General features: G+C 32.5%; 1 protein-coding gene across 1 annotated transcript; it reads right to left on the reverse strand.

The window, feature by feature from the left end:
* Positions 1-81: 81 nt before the first annotated feature.
* LOC146532261 (hemocyte protein-glutamine gamma-glutamyltransferase-like) lies at positions 82-18,591 on the reverse strand. Its single transcript, XM_085197384.1, has 15 exons — positions 18,469-18,591; positions 12,732-12,822; positions 12,269-12,399; positions 10,831-10,949; positions 6,872-7,004; positions 6,233-6,416; positions 5,744-5,961; positions 4,164-4,370; positions 3,732-3,951; positions 3,311-3,469; positions 2,700-2,820; positions 2,279-2,387; positions 1,895-2,055; positions 1,349-1,540; positions 82-953 (listed from the first exon to the last, which is right to left on the reverse strand). The coding sequence occupies exons 2-15, from the start codon at positions 12,800-12,802 to the stop codon at positions 861-863; spliced, it is 2,118 nt and encodes a 705-aa protein (XP_085053510.1). The 5' UTR covers positions 12,803-12,822; positions 18,469-18,591; the 3' UTR covers positions 82-860.
* Between the last annotated feature and the right edge of the window lie 478 nt (positions 18,592-19,069).

The raw sequence follows: 19,069 nt of genomic DNA on the forward strand, positions 1-19,069 counted from the left end.
TGTATCTTTGTAGTTATTTAGTAGTGGTTGAAGAAGTTTTGTTTAGTATAAGTGAAAATGGATGCTGGAATTGAATAAACGTTTTTGGTTTAAATAGTTTATTTTTTTTATATTATATAAAAAAAATCTTATAATATAATCGTATAATAATATAATTTTCTTATTAATAGAAATATCGATTTTTATTGCTCGTTTTAAAAATCGAGATGTCTATATAATCGATTTGTTTTAACTGAGAATCGAATATAAATTTCTTATAATGAAATATAAAACAAATATAAAAATAAAAGCTACCATATTATGGCACATATTATGTCTTAAGTAAAATTAGTGTACAGCGTGAATAGTTTCATAACAAATTAGCTATAGAATGAATTTTAGTTTACTAAATTTAATTTTTATTAATAATTAATTTATGTTTTATTATTGTTATTGAAGTTTGACTTAAACTTAGACTTTTTTACATTAATATAAAAAAGAATAAAAATGCTTTAAACATTAGATTTTATCTGCATTTAAAAAAATATATATAACCAAAAAAAAAAGCACGAACTAATGAGCCATTTGAATTATCAATTTATTCACGCTACTATATTATAGAGGCATCTAATGAGTAGGGGTAATTTTCATGTTTTATATTCAAATCAAATATTTAAAAAAATACAATATTCAATTTAAAATTTTTATGTTAAATCTTTGACTAGCAAAAAAAACTAAGTATTCTTTTCCATGCTGTATAAAACAGGGAAATCTCACTTATACCCATTTTCACTGGAAATCTAAAGAATTTGAATCTTAACCCTACGAATAGATATGACGTTTATATTTAAAATTATTCTTTACTTTTAGTTTAATATCTTTCAACCTTCAAAGACATCTACGGTAGCAGCGCCGTTGATATCCTTTAGTTCTACTGATTTGAATGTCGCTACGAAGTTGATTTTGCCGAGTTTCTGTAAAAGATATTACAAATATTATTAATAGATATAAATTGTTGCTTATGTGGCACATTGGGATAAGGCGCGTAAGGCTGTTAATATGGTGGTTGCAGGTTCGATTTCGTTCTGAAAAGAAAGATAGAAAACGAAGTATCCTGATATTACTTTCCCTTTTGCCTACCCCCCTGTATATATGCAACTTAAAACTAGGTAAAAATAACTTTGAATATTTTCTTAGTCCGGCACATAGCAGAGTAGGCGGGGGGAACCTGGGAACCTAGTATTTAGAATTCTCGAGGCATTGCTTGTTGAATGGCGGAACTTAGCTTGCCTCGTTACCAGAGCGAGAAAATGAAAATATTAAATATTTCATTTTCTCTTTCCCCATTCTCAAGTAAATAAAAACTTACATTAGGCACAACAGGCAGTTCAGCGGTCACCATTCCCTTTGGAGCGGCATCAGGGGCGCCGAAACGCAGCGTCCGACCAGCTATACCGGACGAGGTCACTCTGAATTCGCATCCGGAAAGAGAACGTTCTAGAGGATTCAAGAAGGATAGAACTGCTGTGGCTGGTTGCCCGATTATTAGGTCTTCGTTGAACTGAAAGGAGATTTTGGTTATTAATTTTGCTGAAAGGTGTTCTTTATCCTATTAATTTTATAAGCATGAAAGTTTTTGAGGATGTATGTTTGTTGCACTTATGCAAAAACTACTGAATGGATTTGGATGAAATTTTGCAGTAATATGGTTTATACACGAGAATAAAAATATAGGCTAAAATTTGCATAAAGATTTTGTGTAATTTGGCTATAATATAACATTAAGCTTAATAATTAAACAATAGAGATCCTTTTTTTAATTAATTTAGTTTCTAATCTATTACATATATACTATATAGAACATTTAAATTAAGTTCATATTTATATAACTAAATTAAATTTATTTCTTTTTCACCTTAATATTTATATTGGGTTTCAATATTTGGAAGTCGTCATCGTCAGCCCACGACTGTTTGGTCTCGTCGACGATGGCCATAGCGGAGATCTTCATGTTGCAGTACTCTACCAATTTGGGCAAGTAGTCGTCTGGTTGGACTTGGATGCTGATTTGTTCATCTGTACAAGAGAAAAAAAAAATTAAATTTCATCCCAACACGAGGAAAGGAACCCTGTGGCACAAAGGCAAAAGCACGGCAATGCCTCAAGAATTCGGTGTAAAGTGGGGGGCAGAGTCTATTAACATTACCTCTGCCTATCCTGCTAAAGGCTGCATACGGCATGAAGCTGACAAAAATACAGAAATACAGGTGACAAAAAAATAAAGGAAAAAAAAACTCACGTTTCTGCGGACCAACGAAAAGTTTTCCTTCTATTTTCTTAACAACTTCGGCTCTTACTCCATTGTAGAAGACACTGGTTGCGGTCAGAGCTGCCTTAATGTTGCGGCCCTAGAACATTAAATACAATAATCAATGTAATAGACTAACATTGTTTTTTAAATTTATTATTATTTTTTATTATTCTGCAATTGCTTATTTTAAAGATATTTATTCTGTGGCGAAACACAATATCGCACTTTACCTAACCGGACTGGAAAAATAAATATGTAGCAATTAGGAATCGAACCTGTAACTACAATTTGTAGTAATTAACTTAAATTGTGTTAACGGTACAAATGTTCAAATCTTATTTTTTATTTCTTTTCTATTATATTATTTAAAGTCTCGTCACTATATTCTTGACAGAGAAAATTTGTATACCTCACTAGAATTGTTGTCGATATCAACAATGACTCTGAACTCTTTGCCGATAGGAACAGTTTCGATGTCGCGAAGTTTGAAGGATATGTCATCTGATACATTTGCGGCTACAGCATAATATCTGTAAAAGTAATTTAAATTTAAATTTTTATTATAGCGCGGTGTTAAGTTTCGCTACGCAACACGCAATGTCTGGAAAAATCAGTGGATAGCGGAGAACGAAGTGTCTTAACATTAAGTTAACCCTGCCTACCCTGCTGCATGAAGGATATAGTGTGAAGCTAAAAGAGAGCTGTCTGTTTATCCTCGAGAAAGGGACTATCCAAAATAAAATGATATTTTATTTTCCAATTCGAATTCGAGATTAGTGAGTTCAGCCAAAGAAACTCGTCAGCTTAATGATAGGAGTAGAGAACAGATCTGTTAGAGACGGCGTATTGAGAAAAGCTTCCTCTGTATGAAGCCCTAGCCACCTGCCAAGAGTATTTTTATACCGTGTATAAACAATTTGAAATTACTTAGATGTGAAATCGAAGTTCCATAGAATATAATATCGACTATCGACTGTAAAATAATAATAACTAAATAACCTTATTCATATAAGCCCTTACCTCTTCGCCCTCTCCGAGTACCGCACTCCGTTCATCAAAGCCATACGCTCGGATGCTGTGCCCTCCCTGTGCTTATATTCGCTTATCACATCCTGCCTATCTTCATCACCCAGGGGGTCGAAGACAAATGGTTTCTTTGTGAGGATCATACGACCGATGCTGTGAGAAAAGAATTGTTGAATGATATTATGAAGTCTCAATAGTAACTTTAATTTAATTAGGGTTATTCAAATAAAAAATATTTTTTTTCATTTTTAAAATGTTTTTTCACAAATAGGCTAAGGAGTGTATCGAAACTCTTTCAAAACCTTAAAAAATGTAATTTTCTATTTTATTTCTTAAAATCCATTAAAATTAAATTCTGGGCGACGACTAGTGTAACTGTTAATCATATAATACTTAATAAAAACATTCTACTCACTGATAGTTATTTGTTTTAACCACGGAATATCCAGATTCACTTTCCGGGTCTCGTCTCCACCTCATCAGATCAGCGTTGACAGACGCCAGCATGAACTCTACATCGTAGTTCAAACCGATTACACCTTGCTTGATAGCTTCCAAGGGTGCTGGACCACATTGGTACATTCCCGAGGAGGTCTCCTGGGGTGTTGCGTCTATTGCTTGCCAGCCTCCGTAACCTGGTGTTGATGAAATATATTTTTGGTATATAATACATGTTCTACATATCTAATAAAAACATTTTTTCCACTTATATCAGTTTATTGATATGTATGGTTATTGAGATGTTATGTAAATTAATGTTACTAAAAAATATGATATTTGAGTTAATGTTTTTTGTTAAGGAATTAAATGTTGATTGGCGAAACTGAAGATAAGATAATTTCGTTACCTGGTGGTAGATCAGGTCGCGCCATCCACACATCGTTCCACACGTGGTAGTTCCAAATGGAGTCAGCCCCGTTAGGGTTGTTGGGGTCGAAATCCAGCTCTTCCATGTTCTCAGTGTAGTATTTGTCGATGGTCAGTGAAGAGTTTGCGTCGTGAGCTGATACCAAGTTGGAGACAACACGTGATGGGATACCCAAGGCGCGGCATACTGTGGATTTCAGATATTATTAATTTTAAATTATTTATTATTTGGGCATGTATGAAGAGGTTGATGGCAGTGGACGAGGCGAAAGAGGTATGTAGAGGGCGTAGCGTTTGGCGCTCCGTTCCCTCTAACTACCTCGTTAGGGATAGAGCGTGAAGTTAAGTTAAGTTTAAGATTCATAAAAGTTTTCTTATTTTGGATGAATGACATTATTTTGTATTCATATTTAATTGTTTTTTATATTTTTATTAATGATGGTTTAGTTAGTACTTATATAGGAGTTTATCCGATCGAGATTTGGTATAATACTGATTATTATTACCTCCATAATAAATGCGTACTGTAAAAGTGTCTATAATTTTCCGCAATAATAATAAAATTCATATAAGTAATGATAAATAGGTAAAGATTTAAAGATTGTATAATCTTTAATCGACACGTAACAACTGAATAAGACGTTTATTCCACTGAATATTAAAATGTATACATACCTACTATTATGATTGCATCTAGAGGGCAAATGTTTTACACACAATAATAAATATAAACATATAATAAATTAAATTTAAATCTTTTTCACTTTCACGCTGTATCCCGCATATAGCAGGATAGGCATAAATAACCTAATGCTAAGACATACCGGTCTCCATGCGACTAGTTTTCGAAATATTGGGTTTTCAATAGCGGATATCAACACCCCGTTTTATCTTTGGAAAAGGAAAAAAATAAGTACCTCGATTGGGAATAGAACCTACTACCGTTGAGTTTACAGTCAGACGCTTTGCCACTGAGCTACGACGGCCTCTATACATGTTATAACAAAGTATAAAGAGAAGGACTACAATGTCACAAGCCTCAAGGTGTCCTTTGGGTGACACGGATGTTTGTATTTGCATCAGTTAACAATAACTTAACCGATCTGAATGAAGAGAAGTATCTAAATAATTGAGTTTTACACTTAAATTTGTATTTTTTTTTAATATTGTATGTGGTGTTCTTGTATCATTGTATCTAATGGAGCAGAGAGTATGATGAGAAGGAAGAGTATTATTATTATTTTTAGTGTTATTCGACATTTTTATTAAAAAAAATGTAATTTCAAATTTTTTATCCGCGCCACTAGGAAATGGCCCACGGTGCACGGATGGTATGCAAGAGGCGAGGGTTTAAATCCCGCTACGTAAATTTTTTAATGTTTTGTTTGATGATTATATTTTATTTATTTTCATTTCTCAAAATCAATCAAAATCGGCATTCATACTGAGACGGAGTGTTTTGGCACTTCTCTTCTACCTACTCCACTTTGCTAATTTGCTAATTCCTCTACTAGATAGAACGTGAAGCTCTGAAGATAAAAAATACTTTTATCATCTTACCTGTAGTAACAACACCAGCAAACACCCAGCATTGCCCATATGGCACTTCCTGTTGCGTCTCCAAGTACTGGGCGAGGATGTCCACGGAACCAGTCCACTCTGATGGAGCAGTTCCGTCTTCGTAGTTGCCGTCCCACCTTCCTACGAGGACTCCACCGTCGTCGTTGGAGTTGACGATGCGGGAGATAACTCTTGCAACTTTCACTGGGTCACCACGACTACGGGAATAGGGATATTATTTTTTTTACTGTTAAAATAAAAAAGAAAGCCCGAATAACATTCCGTTCTCCTCTTTCCGCCAAAATTCGAGACATTGCAGCAAAATGTAAGAATGAATGGTGGAATACATATTTTAATATTTGAATGCTTTTTGGCCTGATTAGACTGTAATATACAATCCGCAAAAGTTCCGAAAGCCTAACTTAAAAGCGATATTTCTTCGTCCATACTTTAAACTACATTTTAAACATTCTTCTAGCATTTACTTACTGATGGAAGGGCATTTCAGCTCTATCCAACATGAACATGACCGCTGGTAGAACAACCGCATCAAACTGTCCGTAGAACCAGGGCTTGCCTCTCGTTGTCTTTATGGGACCCACCCATACTTTGCCTACGTCGTTCAATACGTATTCTTGCAAGAGATCGAACTCTGCCCAGTAGGTTTGGTCATCTGAAGGTAGAGAAAGAGTTTTAAGAAAATGTTAAATAATTTAAGAATAATATTTATATTTCTAAATTTCAAATAATGTCTAAGCTTATTTATTTTTTCGTTGTGATAACTGGTTATCGTTTGTCTCGACAAATTGCGGCGTTGAATAACGAAACGAGTCTCGAAAATTAGGAGGGAACTGAGGACGGGAGTGTTTCACATTAGGTTCTTCCCTCCGCCTATTCCGTTTTATGAGGGATAGCATGAACATAAAAATAAAAACTTTTCTATTTTACTCAAAGCACAGAACAGAGTGATAGGTCACAAATTTTTTAAACAATTTACTCAACGTTAGTTATTTTATAGTAGACTTAACTGCGGACACTGATATCTTTAGAGTATTTTTATTTTATATAATTGACCTTCAAAAGTGCTTATTTTAAACAAATAGATTTCTATTTCAATGAGTAATTTACCTGGATTCCATGGATTAAATAAAATGTACAGATCTTGATCATAATCATAAACTTCTCGTGCTTGAGAACTCTTCAACCTGGTAACGACGCGGAGAGCCCAGCAACCCACTGGTAGGCTGACTGGTGTTGAGACCTGTGAAATAAAGACAAATATTTAAATTAGGCCGAGGGAACCTGGGAATCTTGTGTTAAGACACTCCTTTCTCATTAAGAGACTTCCTCCCACTTTCCGCCGCATTTTGCTTTGTTACTAGAGCGAAGAAATGAAAATATTAATAGATAATAATTCATTTAATTAATAAATAACAATTTCTTCGAACCCACAACCGTCGCGCTTACAGTCACACGTTGGTGCCACTGTGCCACGACGGCCTCTATTAACTATTACTATTTTACTGAATTGCCATATAAATATGTAAATACTCGTAATGTTTTTCGTATAAAACTTTAGTATCTATTAGCAAGAAAATAACTCGTTTAGAACCAGCATTTATATTAAACTAGCGATCCGCTCACGGCTTCTCCTGCGTGAACTACGTTATTATTAATTTCTGTCTCCATGAATACCTACGTCCTAAAAGTGATGTCCGTGCAAAATTTGTGACTCCTAGCATTTGTAGTAACGAAGTTTCATACAAACTTTCAACCCCAAAAACAACCCCTTAGAAGTCGAATATTATAAATTCCTGTCTTAGCGAGCATCTACGTGCTATAAATAACTCCTATGCAAAATTTAAGATTCCTAGCACATGTAGTTTCTGAGATTTCGTGATGAGTGAGTGACCTTTCGATTTTATATATATAGATAATATTTAATGTCTGTAATAATAGTTCTGGTATTAAGTATTTTATAAATATCAAACGAAATATTAAATAAATATGATGATAATGTTAATTCTTTTTTTTATAAAAATAATATTATTTTTCTAGAGGCTAGTCGTGATGTAGAGGCACGGGTGTGAGACTGTAAAAGCTACTGGTTGTGGGTTCTATCCCAGTCGAGGGTATGAAATATTTATTGAAATTTACAGTTTCATTACTTCAGTTTGGTATCAATGCAAAGAGCGTCGCTAAGTTCCGCCACTTAACACGCCATGCCTAAATAATTCGGCTGAAAGTGGGGAACGGTAGTGTCTCAACACTAGGTCACTAGGTTACTAAATATGGCAGCAGCCTACTTTACTGTGTGCGGGATACACCCTGAAGCTGATTTAATTATTAATTTTAAAGTAAGTATTTCCTCTTTATCCTGGTCGCCCTGGGAAGAATATCAAATTGAAATTATGTAAATATTATAATACCATCGGGTTACACAAAGTTTCACGCAAATCGGATCGCTAGAAGCGAATATTAACATTGTTGAAGAAATTATTCAATTTAATTAAAAAAAAATGGTTACGGATTTGAACCCGTACTTGCTGGAAGCCATCCAAGTTCCACTTTCAAACTTCTAAGTTTTCAAATAAAACTTTCTTAATTATGGAATATTATTTTATAAATGGTTAAAACAAGTAACTCTATTATATTTATTTATTTTAGTCTAACATATTTGTCCAACAGTAAATACCGAACTTAAAAGCAGTCTTAGCAATTGTTATTCACCTTGCACTACCAATAACAAGAAATAACCTTTAAATGTACATTTAATTTAGAATTGAACGATTTATTTCGTTTTTATTGTTAAATTATAAACTATAATATATTATGTTTGCTGTTTAGTTCCACGCTGTAACCCGCACATAGCAAGATAGGCAGAGGGATTGGGAGCCTAGAGTTAAGGTATATACTTGTTGATTAAGGGGGTTCAACGCCGCGTTTTGCCCTAAAATGATTAAATGATCTATGATATATATACTTATCTATAGGGAACGGAGGGTCTTATTGCAATTTTTTAATATAAAATAGTTTAATAAAATTATTTAAATATTAAGACGACTACGATTCTATTTATTTGCGTTTTGGTGTGGATGACATTACGAAAACATAAAATAAAATACAAAAAAATATTAAAATATAGGTAAGTATCTACATATTTATTATTCAGGCAGGCACGTCCCAAGACAACTGCGCCAAAAATTTTAAAATATAAAATTTAAATAAAATTTAAATATTACTTTGAATATGCCATTATTTTATATGAACAATAGGCTTTGGTCCTAATAGCTTGTAATGAGGTGTTTAAATTCTAATCTTAACTACGAATTATTATTTTTTAAAACGTTTATTGTATTCAAAATTTTCGTGTACGGTCGGTCCCTTATATGAACTTCCTTTAATAATTATACATATATTTATATTATGCCTATTTTATTAAAATATATCCGTTATCTCTCTATATATCTATATATATGGGTACGCAAATACATAAAGAATATTTTATATTGTATAATTTTTGCTGAATTAACCTCACGTATAATATACGTCGGATATACCGCTATACGTCACGTTATACGAGCCGTTCATCAATTTCTAGTTAAACAGAGAGTTTAATGGCGTAACCCAACGCCGTACATTGTCTCAACCAACAAAATATTTTCAAAAGACATTTAATAATCTTACTATCTTAATAATATCATAAATGGGAAAGCTTGTAAGGATGGGTGTTTGTTCCATTTTTAACAAAAACTACTGAACAGTAATATAGATTATACATCAGAATAACATATGGACTACTTATTTGCTTATGTAAAGATTTTGTTTAATTTGGTTATAATATAACAGCAAGTTTAAGCGGGCGAAGCCTCAAACGGGTCGTTCGTATCAAATAATTGTAAACAAGTACAATTGTTTCCGTCTTAGATAATATGAATTAATAAATAACTATTTACTTAACAAGCAACAAATATGTGTAGACTATTAATTCGGCCGTTCCCACTGACCTTCATACTTGACATATCAATTTCAAATTCATATGTATTTTTTGTAAATATTATAGTAAATTATCGTAGTTTTTTTTGTATTAATATTTTATTTGTTGTTTTTGTTCTTTTTGCGAATCGAATTGTTTGTTATTCATATGAACTAGACTATAATCTTCACACATTTTATAAAGTATAAAAATTTCTTAAATTTTATGATATAAACATAGAAGATCAATTTATTTTTAATTTATTCTAAGGTATTCTTTTAACGAAAGAAATACGTTCTACAACGCGTTCGTGTTGTTACCAGAGCTAAGAAATAAAAATAATTTATTACTCCGATTGGGAATCGAGCACACAACCATCGCTTTCAGTATGAACTCGTAAGTCTATATATTTCACACGCTTAAACTAGAAGAACATAGAGATGAGTCACTCCGATCTATTTTCTACTGAACCATAAAATAGTTATGATATCGTTGTTTCAATGGAAGGAAACTACAAATAGATTTGGCACTATGCAACGATTCGATTCAATCGGTTAAGTCATATTCGTGTAGGACGTTCTGAGAAAATATTTTTACTCATTATTTATTATTTATTTTTTATATTTTAATATTACCAGTGCAAGTTCAAATATTTATGTTTAAAAAATAAAATTGACCATTTATTTCAAAAATAATTTGACATGTTTATTTTTTAATTCGTCCACTACAGAATGACGCAAATGGAGAACGGCCATTCAGCCACTAAAAACATTAGCTTAATTTGTTATTAATATATTCTAAAGGAAAATAATATTATTAAAATAATTATCGCGACGTAGGAATTTGATCGGATTGATGAGATGAGAGATGATAGTAGACGAGGTAAGGTATGCAGAGACTGTAAAGTTTCTGCCTTGCTAGATAATCGAGAAGTGAAAAATCTGGACAAGCGCGAGTCGGACTCGCCCAACGAGACTTCCGAACGCCAACGGGAATTTAACTTATAAAAGTTGACAAACTTAAATTTGCGAACTTACGCAATGATTTCATACAAAACGAATACGTTTTACTTTTAGATACGGAAGTCAAAAAGATCAACACTTATACTAACCTCAAAAGATACTGTATCTTCTTGTACATCAACGATCTTAGCGTACCAAGAGTGTTTCTCAGGGATGGCGTCTCTCCTCAAAAATACGGAACCTTGCGTGTCCATTTGCGGCTTATCACCTAAAAACAAAAAAGAATTAATTGTTTTAAATTGTTATAAAAAATTGTAAACAGGAAATAACGTTTTAAATATTTAACCAATTATTTTTTTTTGTTATTCAAAAATTAACTTGATAGACATGTAATTATATTGTTTGTGACGCACTTAAAAATATTTCCGGTTGGTCCGATGGTTATCGATACCCCCCTCTTTATTATTAACAGACGGGACCCATTTATTAATCAATTCAATCTTTCCAAAGAATCCCGTAAATTTTAATAAACTAATGGGTTTTTTATATTAGATTCTATGTAATGGGATTTTCTTATAATTAATTTATTTTATCTATATTATTTAAAATAATTTGCCTTATGCGTCGAAAGTAAGCCAAGGGTCAATAAAGATTTATATTTCCATATATACTATATTTGTCTCTTTCTAGGCTCTAATTAACCCTAATTTGGAGTAGTTATGCAAATAACATTGAAGCCACATCCGCTATAAATATATTAGTAATTGCAATATTATAAATATTTGCAAAAATAGTCTTATAGGCCGTCATGGCACAGTTACGAAATTTCTAATTGGAATTAAAGATTACAGGTTTAACTTTTAGGTAGGGGAAACTTTCAAATTGAAATAAGAAAAAAAATGTCTTAAATGTAAGAAAACCGAAAACGAAGATATTTTACTATGTTTTCCTCGTCTAAATCGCTAAGTTTATCAATTATTTGTTACTATTTCAAAAATCTAAATAAAAAATATGTATACAGCGTCAGACTGTGAATGCGGGTTCGATTCCCATTTGGAGGAATGAATTATTATCATTTCACTGCTCTGGTAACAAAAAGCGAATTGGACTTACGCTACTCAGAACGTAATATCTCGAAAATTGAGCGAAAAGTGAGAGTGAGTGTCTTAACACTACTATATGCGTTGAGTTTACAATACAAAAATATCTAAAAAATTAAAGTTCATAAATAAAATTTTATCATTCATTAAATTTCCCTTTCAAATCGTAATACGTAGAGTGGCTCTGACCGCATCGTTATTTACGATGCAGTTGGATGCGATCCATTTCTTCTAACGCTACACAAAAGATGAAGTGCAATGTATGACAGTATATTTATTTAAATGGTAGCGTCAGCATATTTCTTTAAGCACACAGGTATTCTTTTTATTTTTCGAATATTTTTTTTTGTTTGTACTACAATTTTCACAAAATCTCTTCAGACTTCTTCCTTGGTTCCAGAGTTTATGGCAGAACAAAATAATGGTAAATCACACTTTTCTTTACATTACTTTCAAATTAAATTACATTTTAACTTTTTTTACTTACCAAGTGTAAACACAAGTTGCACAATATCCTCGTTCTCATCGAACGGTCTCGTGAACCGCACCACACCGTTGAAGGGTTGACCGCGACGTACTATCGCAGTGGTTGGATTTTCATCGTTCACAGCTTCAAATCTTGTGAGAAAAAAATATAAAATATATGTATTCCGAGATATTTTAATAGATATAATAATATAAATAAAGTTTACATTTATTTCGACGATTTCTTTGAAATGTGAAATTTAGTATTTTCCTACGGCAAAGAAAAGCGAGTGTTATGTTTCTCATTTTTTCTATTTTCTGTTTATTTATATTTGAATTTATTTAAACTTAATAAAAAATTCGACGGTGCAAGATTGGAACCCGCGTCTCTTTGATATACTTTAAAGATTCTAGCCGTATAAGGATATTTCCGCCCAAATAAATATATAACGATATTATAATTAAACTATTTTATTAATACTTACTTCACAGTGTTATGAGGCTGCGCATTTTCCCGCGGGTAGAAATGTACGACGTCCACAGCCAGGGGATCCATGGTAAATTATATTAATTATTCTGCAACAAAAGATAATTATATTATTAATAATTGACAATAATATCTGACTTATAGTTCAATAATTTAATAATTAGAATTCTTCTCAGCTTCACGCCGTATCTCGCATGAATCCGGGTAGGCAGAGAAAGTCTAGTGTCAAGGCACTCCACTCCTCATTTTTCATCAAATTCTGGAGGTATTGCTTGTTGAGTTGCGAAACTCAACGCCGCGCTTTACCTCTACACCAGATACATGATACATTTGTGCCTCTGCACCACGACTGGCCATAATCAACATTATCTTAATTATTGTTATTTATCTTTATTTCTACAATGTTATTTTCTTATATTTTATAACTAATAATTAATAGTAAGTGAGGCTTTATGTTTATCATTTTAACTGCATCAATAGTTAACTCTTAACAAGCAAATATATCATGTTTTGCATAATATGCAATTACGCATATATTACATAAGTCATAACTATGTTAGTTATGGGTTTTAGGTACTATGTAAATATGCATGTGGACGTCGAATCTCAGATTGTAAAGGTTTTGGGTTCGATTCTCACTCGGTAAAAAAGGTATAAATTATTTTAATTCCCTCACTCTGGTTAAGTTCTGGTAAAGTTTCATCAAAATCTACTCATTAGTTTTTGTTTTAAGGTGGAACAAACATCCATCTTCACAAACTTTCATATTTATGATATTAGTAAGATAAAATGTATACAGGAAGAGGCGTAAAGCTAAAAAACAGAAAAACACTTTGAACTAAACTCTATTAATCCTAGGTTTAGCATATATCTTAAACTAGAAGATGACTAAGATAACAAAGGAATCAAGGCTAGATTCATAAACGGGTGAATGATGGATCGTACAAATGTACATACATACATATATGTTAGTATGTCTGTTTACTTTTGTATTAGCGCATTAACATAACATTCTTAGACTGTTATGCCTAAAGGTATATTTAGAGCGATTTATTTTTGGATATTTAAAAAAAAAAACACATATAGCAGCAGGGTAGGCTGTAGGAACCTAGTATTTACTTCCGCTCCCCAATTCCCCTAATATTTTTTCTAGACATTGCGTGATGCCAGAGCAAAGAAATGAAAATATTAATAAATAATAATTAATTCCCCCGAGTGGAGATCGAACCCATAACCCTCGCGCTTACGTCGTACGCTTGTCCGCTGCGCCACGACTGGCCTCAACTTTACTTAAATAAAAATAAATACATGTTCATAGCGATTGCCATCTTAACGGTACTTAACATGTTTTTGGTCAGAGATTTAATTGGCACATCTGTGTTTCAGAAAAAGTAAAATATAATACTAACATATTCTTAGTAAAGCCAATTTGTTTTGAATGAATTTAATAAATTTTTATGGTTTTGGTAATTAGCTGTGGATACTGGCAATGATAATTTTAAAAATTATGTTTTTTTTATTTTTAGTTTGTCTAAACCACGTGAGATAGACATTCCCTCCACCATTTTTCGTTCGGATTTCAAGACATTGCGGGTTTAGCGGCAGAGCTCAACGGCGTGCTGTCTTATTACCAGAACGAAGATTTTTTTTTTCCCGAGTAGGAATCAAATCTACAATCGTCGCGTTACAGTCAAACTCTCTGCACCGTTCCGTCACGACTGCGTCACTATGTATATACTTCTATAGTTATATACTAATTATTCTATTTCAATAAACATAGCTGACAAATATATCGTCATCTTTAATTTAATGTCTTAATGATCGTTCACAATGCAAATGTCTCAGAGTAATTCAACGTAAAGCGTGGTTGTGACTGACTGACTGTATGTCATACTTAGAATTGAAATAAATAAATTATATTTTTATGATGCAATTTGACTTTCATTTTGCGAGATAAATGTAAATGATTCTTATTATTATGACTTAGGAACGATTCGTGGATTCTATTCTTGTTTGAAGCAAAAGCTTTCATGTAGGTACATATTTTTTTAAAACTATCGAAAATAATCGAAGGCTTTCCACGCTCTGGAAGACAAACACTCAAAGTCTCAGAGCAGAAATGGAGGAACTGACAAGACCTGATATGGACATAACGTCCATATCCCGCATATAGCAGGAGAGGTCAGAAGAAGCCTAAAGTTACGACATTCCCCTCCCACTTTCCGCCGAATTATGGAGGCATGGCGTGTTGACTAACGGAACTCAACGCCGCACTTTGCCTTGACACCAGGGCGAAGAAATGAAAATAATATTTAATATTTAATTTCATCGAGTGAGTTATCCCCTATGCCACGAATATACTTTTGAATTAAATTTGAACTAAACATCTAAATTGTTTGTTTACATATAGCGTTTTCAATAGTATAAGGAAAAAAGTTCGTTCCGACCAATTTATACGAAGAAGGTCAAATTCACAATTATATAATCGATTATATGAATATATTTGTTAATGGGAATGTGGGTTTGATTCGATAATTTAAATGTAAATTTTAAAGAAATAAAATAAGTAAAATATATTTTTATGTTTTTTAAAATAATAATTCGTCGTGGCGTAGAGGCACAAGCGTGTGGCTGTAAACACGATAAGTTATGGGTTATCAATAACAGCGCTAAGTTCCGCCAATCAACAAGACCTCCACAATTCGGTGGAAAGTGGAGGACGGAGTGTCGTAACACTAAGCTCCTTCTGCCTACCCTGCTACACTTGGAATACATCGTGCTGAGAAAAATACTTATTTAAAAAAAAGTCAGTAAGTTAGCTTAAAAAATATAATGCAGTTGCATTTTAAACCGGCATCGGCAGGACAGGATTTCAATTTGGTTGTCTTTTTGCTTCAGCATGAGTGCATATTTATTTAGGTTCGCGTAATGGGATGACCAAAATTGTTAAGCAAAATAAAAAAGAAGGGAGGGGAATCGATTTAAAGATGCTGTAAAATGTTAAGATATTTTTGGGGCCGTCGTAGCGCAGGGGCACAGTGGAATGACTAATGTGACGGTTGTAGATTCAATCCTCACGTGAAAGAATGATTTATTATTTATCAATATTTTCATTTCTTCGCTCTGGAACCAAGGTAAGAGCCCCGCGATGAGTTCTGCTACTTTACATGCATTGGGTCGAAAAAGTCGGTGAAAAGCGGGGAATGGAGTGTTTTAACACTGTGTGCGGGATACAGCGTGAATCTGTTTTATTTTATTTAAAATATCTTAGAGTGATTGTTATCTATATTTGGACCGTTTATTTTGAAAGTGGTGTAAGTCCATTTTTGAGAAAAATAAGCTATCACGTAATTCATGCTTAATTTAATGTCATTTTTTTATATATAACTAGTCCGTGTTTAATTTCTCAAAAAAAAACCCATGTTTTGAAAAACTTAAAATCGGTCGGTAAATGAAATTGCATAATCATCAACATATTAACCTTTAATTTTCTCGAAACAAAAGAAAATGGACTTACACCACTCTCAAAATAAACGGTCCATATATAAAATCGAAAGGTCACTCACTCATCACGAAATCTCAGAAACTACATGTGCTAGGAATCTGAAATTTTGCATACGAGTTACTTATAGGACGTAGGTGCTCGCTAAGACGGGAATTTGCAATATTCGACTTCTAAGGGGTTGTTTTTGGGGTCGAAAGTTTGTATGAAACTTCGTTACTACAAATGCTAGTCTCAAATTTTGCATGGACATGGACATGGATTTGCATGGACGTCACTTATAGGACGTAGGTATTCATGGAGTATGGATGGACGTAGTTCACGCAGGCGAAGCCGCTAGTTAACTTATAAATACACATATTTTTAATATATTTGAATATATTAATAATAATTTCGATTCCCCCATCTGGTAAAACTAAGTAGATACGGTGTTGAACTCCGCAATTCAAAACAGAATTACTAGGATTAGAAATCAAATTAATTTAAATATAAAAAAATCTAAAATAAAATATCCATTGGATTTACAGTCAGACACTGTTTCACTGCTCCTGAATGACCTCTAATTATTATTAAAGATTGTTTTTCCTGTTTCACACAGTATCCCGTATATATGCGAGAGTTATGGATTCGATTCTTTTATTTCAAATTACTTATAAGTCAAAGCTTTGACTTACAAGTGAGAATCGAACCCGTAACCATTACGTTTTATGTCAATTCGCCACTGCACCACGACGACTTTAATCAAAGTTTAAATACTAAATACACTAAAATCGAATTTTTAGTAAACAATATTTCAATTCTACTATACACTGGCCTTGTTGATACAATTTAAAGAAAACAGCTGACTTCTTGACGGAAGCGTCAGCTGGCTGAAATGAACTGAAACGTTCTTTAATTATAAATATTTCTTTGAAAATTTATTAGGCTATTATATACTTTAAATCAAATATAAGATAAGTTTTAAGAATAGTTGTTTTTTCTATATTTTATTTTCTTAGAATGGCTGAAACTGACACTGAAAAAAACTTTTTCAGCATCCGACGAAAATAGATGAACCGATTTTGATTTAGTTTTTATCTTGAAATGCGAGTTAATCGAGAATATCTACGGCCATTATTGTAGAAAACATGTTCAGCCTATAGATTATCAGAAATATAGTTGTGGGTTCGATTAGTAAACGAGAAAATTAATTATTTTTATTTTCCAGTTAACAAAACAAAGCGGAGACTTGAGTTTCGCCACTAGATAATTGAGGGGTGCGCAGTTAAGGTAAGAAGAGTAGGTTCCCTCTTCCTACTCTGCTATAAGTGGAATACAGCTTGAAGTTAAAAAAATATACTAACTATTAAAATTATAATAATTATTTTGTAGTATGAAAGGGATATGTTTTTATTAAGACAGTTGTTATCTAAAACATACACTAAAAATATACAATTACATACAAAAGAATTATATGACAATAATTATTTGATGTAAATAATTTTGATAACTCTTGAGCAATGTAAGTATTTTTAATATGTAATATTTATCAATATTTTTTTTACGTAATACGAAAAGGTCATTGACTCTCAAACCAATAACACTAGTAGATTTTTCCTTAATATAATTAATAGAATTTCATATTTAATGATAAAACTTACATAGGTAATCATGGCAGTTGGTAAAAAATATGAGAGGTGGTCCCAAGTTCGATATCATTGAAATCATATAAATATTAGCAATATAGGGAGAGAAAATTGGCTTACAGAAGAGCATTTCTAGTATGATTTTTCTTATCTATTAATAACAATTTTAGATGATTTGAGACTTTTAATAAAAATAAGTACAGATTAATTATATTTCAGCTAATTCAAATGTAGTACGGGTCCTAGGGTTTACCAAGCAATTTTAGTAAAATAAATGAAACAATCATTTATCCTTTATATTAGTTTTTGGTAAATGAAGTGACCTTTACACTTTTAGGATACGAGTTAAGATAAAAAAGTTCTCTAAAATGTAATATTTATCCTTAAATGAATGCATACATGTATACGAAAAAATATTACGCCTAATACTGTATTAAATATTTAAAATAAACCAGTTTGGGAAGTTAAGTTATTCAAATACTATTTAAACATACTATCGATTTAAATATTTAAACTTCAAAACGTAATAATCTGTTATATTATTTAAAAAAAATACATGATCACTGTATGTCATCGTAGTTAAATAAAAATAAAAAAAAAACACTAACCTTTTTTCAAAATAAATCACTACACAAAACAAAATATTTCACGCAACTAACTAACAACCGAAAGTTTTAGTTTTAGTGTAAGTGTTACGTATAACACCTCGCGTTGGACTGACGGCGGATTGGTAGCGCTCGGGGTATATCTTGAGATGCGCACGCGCACGTTCTGGGTGTAGGGTGTCTACTATTTTTGGCTTTTACTGGGACAATTCTTGTAGTTTGGACAGTCAAACTGTTACTGATAGACATACAGAATATATCTAAAATTGTGTATGGGGGTCAGAACATTGTGTTTGATTGTGTTTAAAAAAATGCAAAATAAAAAATTACCAAAATCTCGCACATACCAGGGTAGGCAGAAAGAAACCCCCCTATTCTTCCCTCCACTTCGTTCCCCTCTTTCTGCGGAAATTTTGAGGCAGAACTCAATACTTGGGGCTCAGGGCTTTTGCTATGGTGCCAAAGCAAAAAAAATTATAATATTTAATTATTCAAAATAAATACAAATCAATCCCTTGAGTTTTAATAGAACCCGCAACCTTCACGCTTACACCACACACGGTCCCACTGCGCTACAATAAATAGAAAACCTAGTCTTTCATAA

Source organism: Heliconius melpomene, chromosome 14, assembly GCF_056956725.1.
Source record: "Heliconius melpomene rosina isolate 202511_hmr_F chromosome 14, ASM5695672v1, whole genome shotgun sequence".
Lineage (NCBI taxonomy): Eukaryota > Metazoa > Arthropoda > Insecta > Lepidoptera > Nymphalidae > Heliconius > Heliconius melpomene.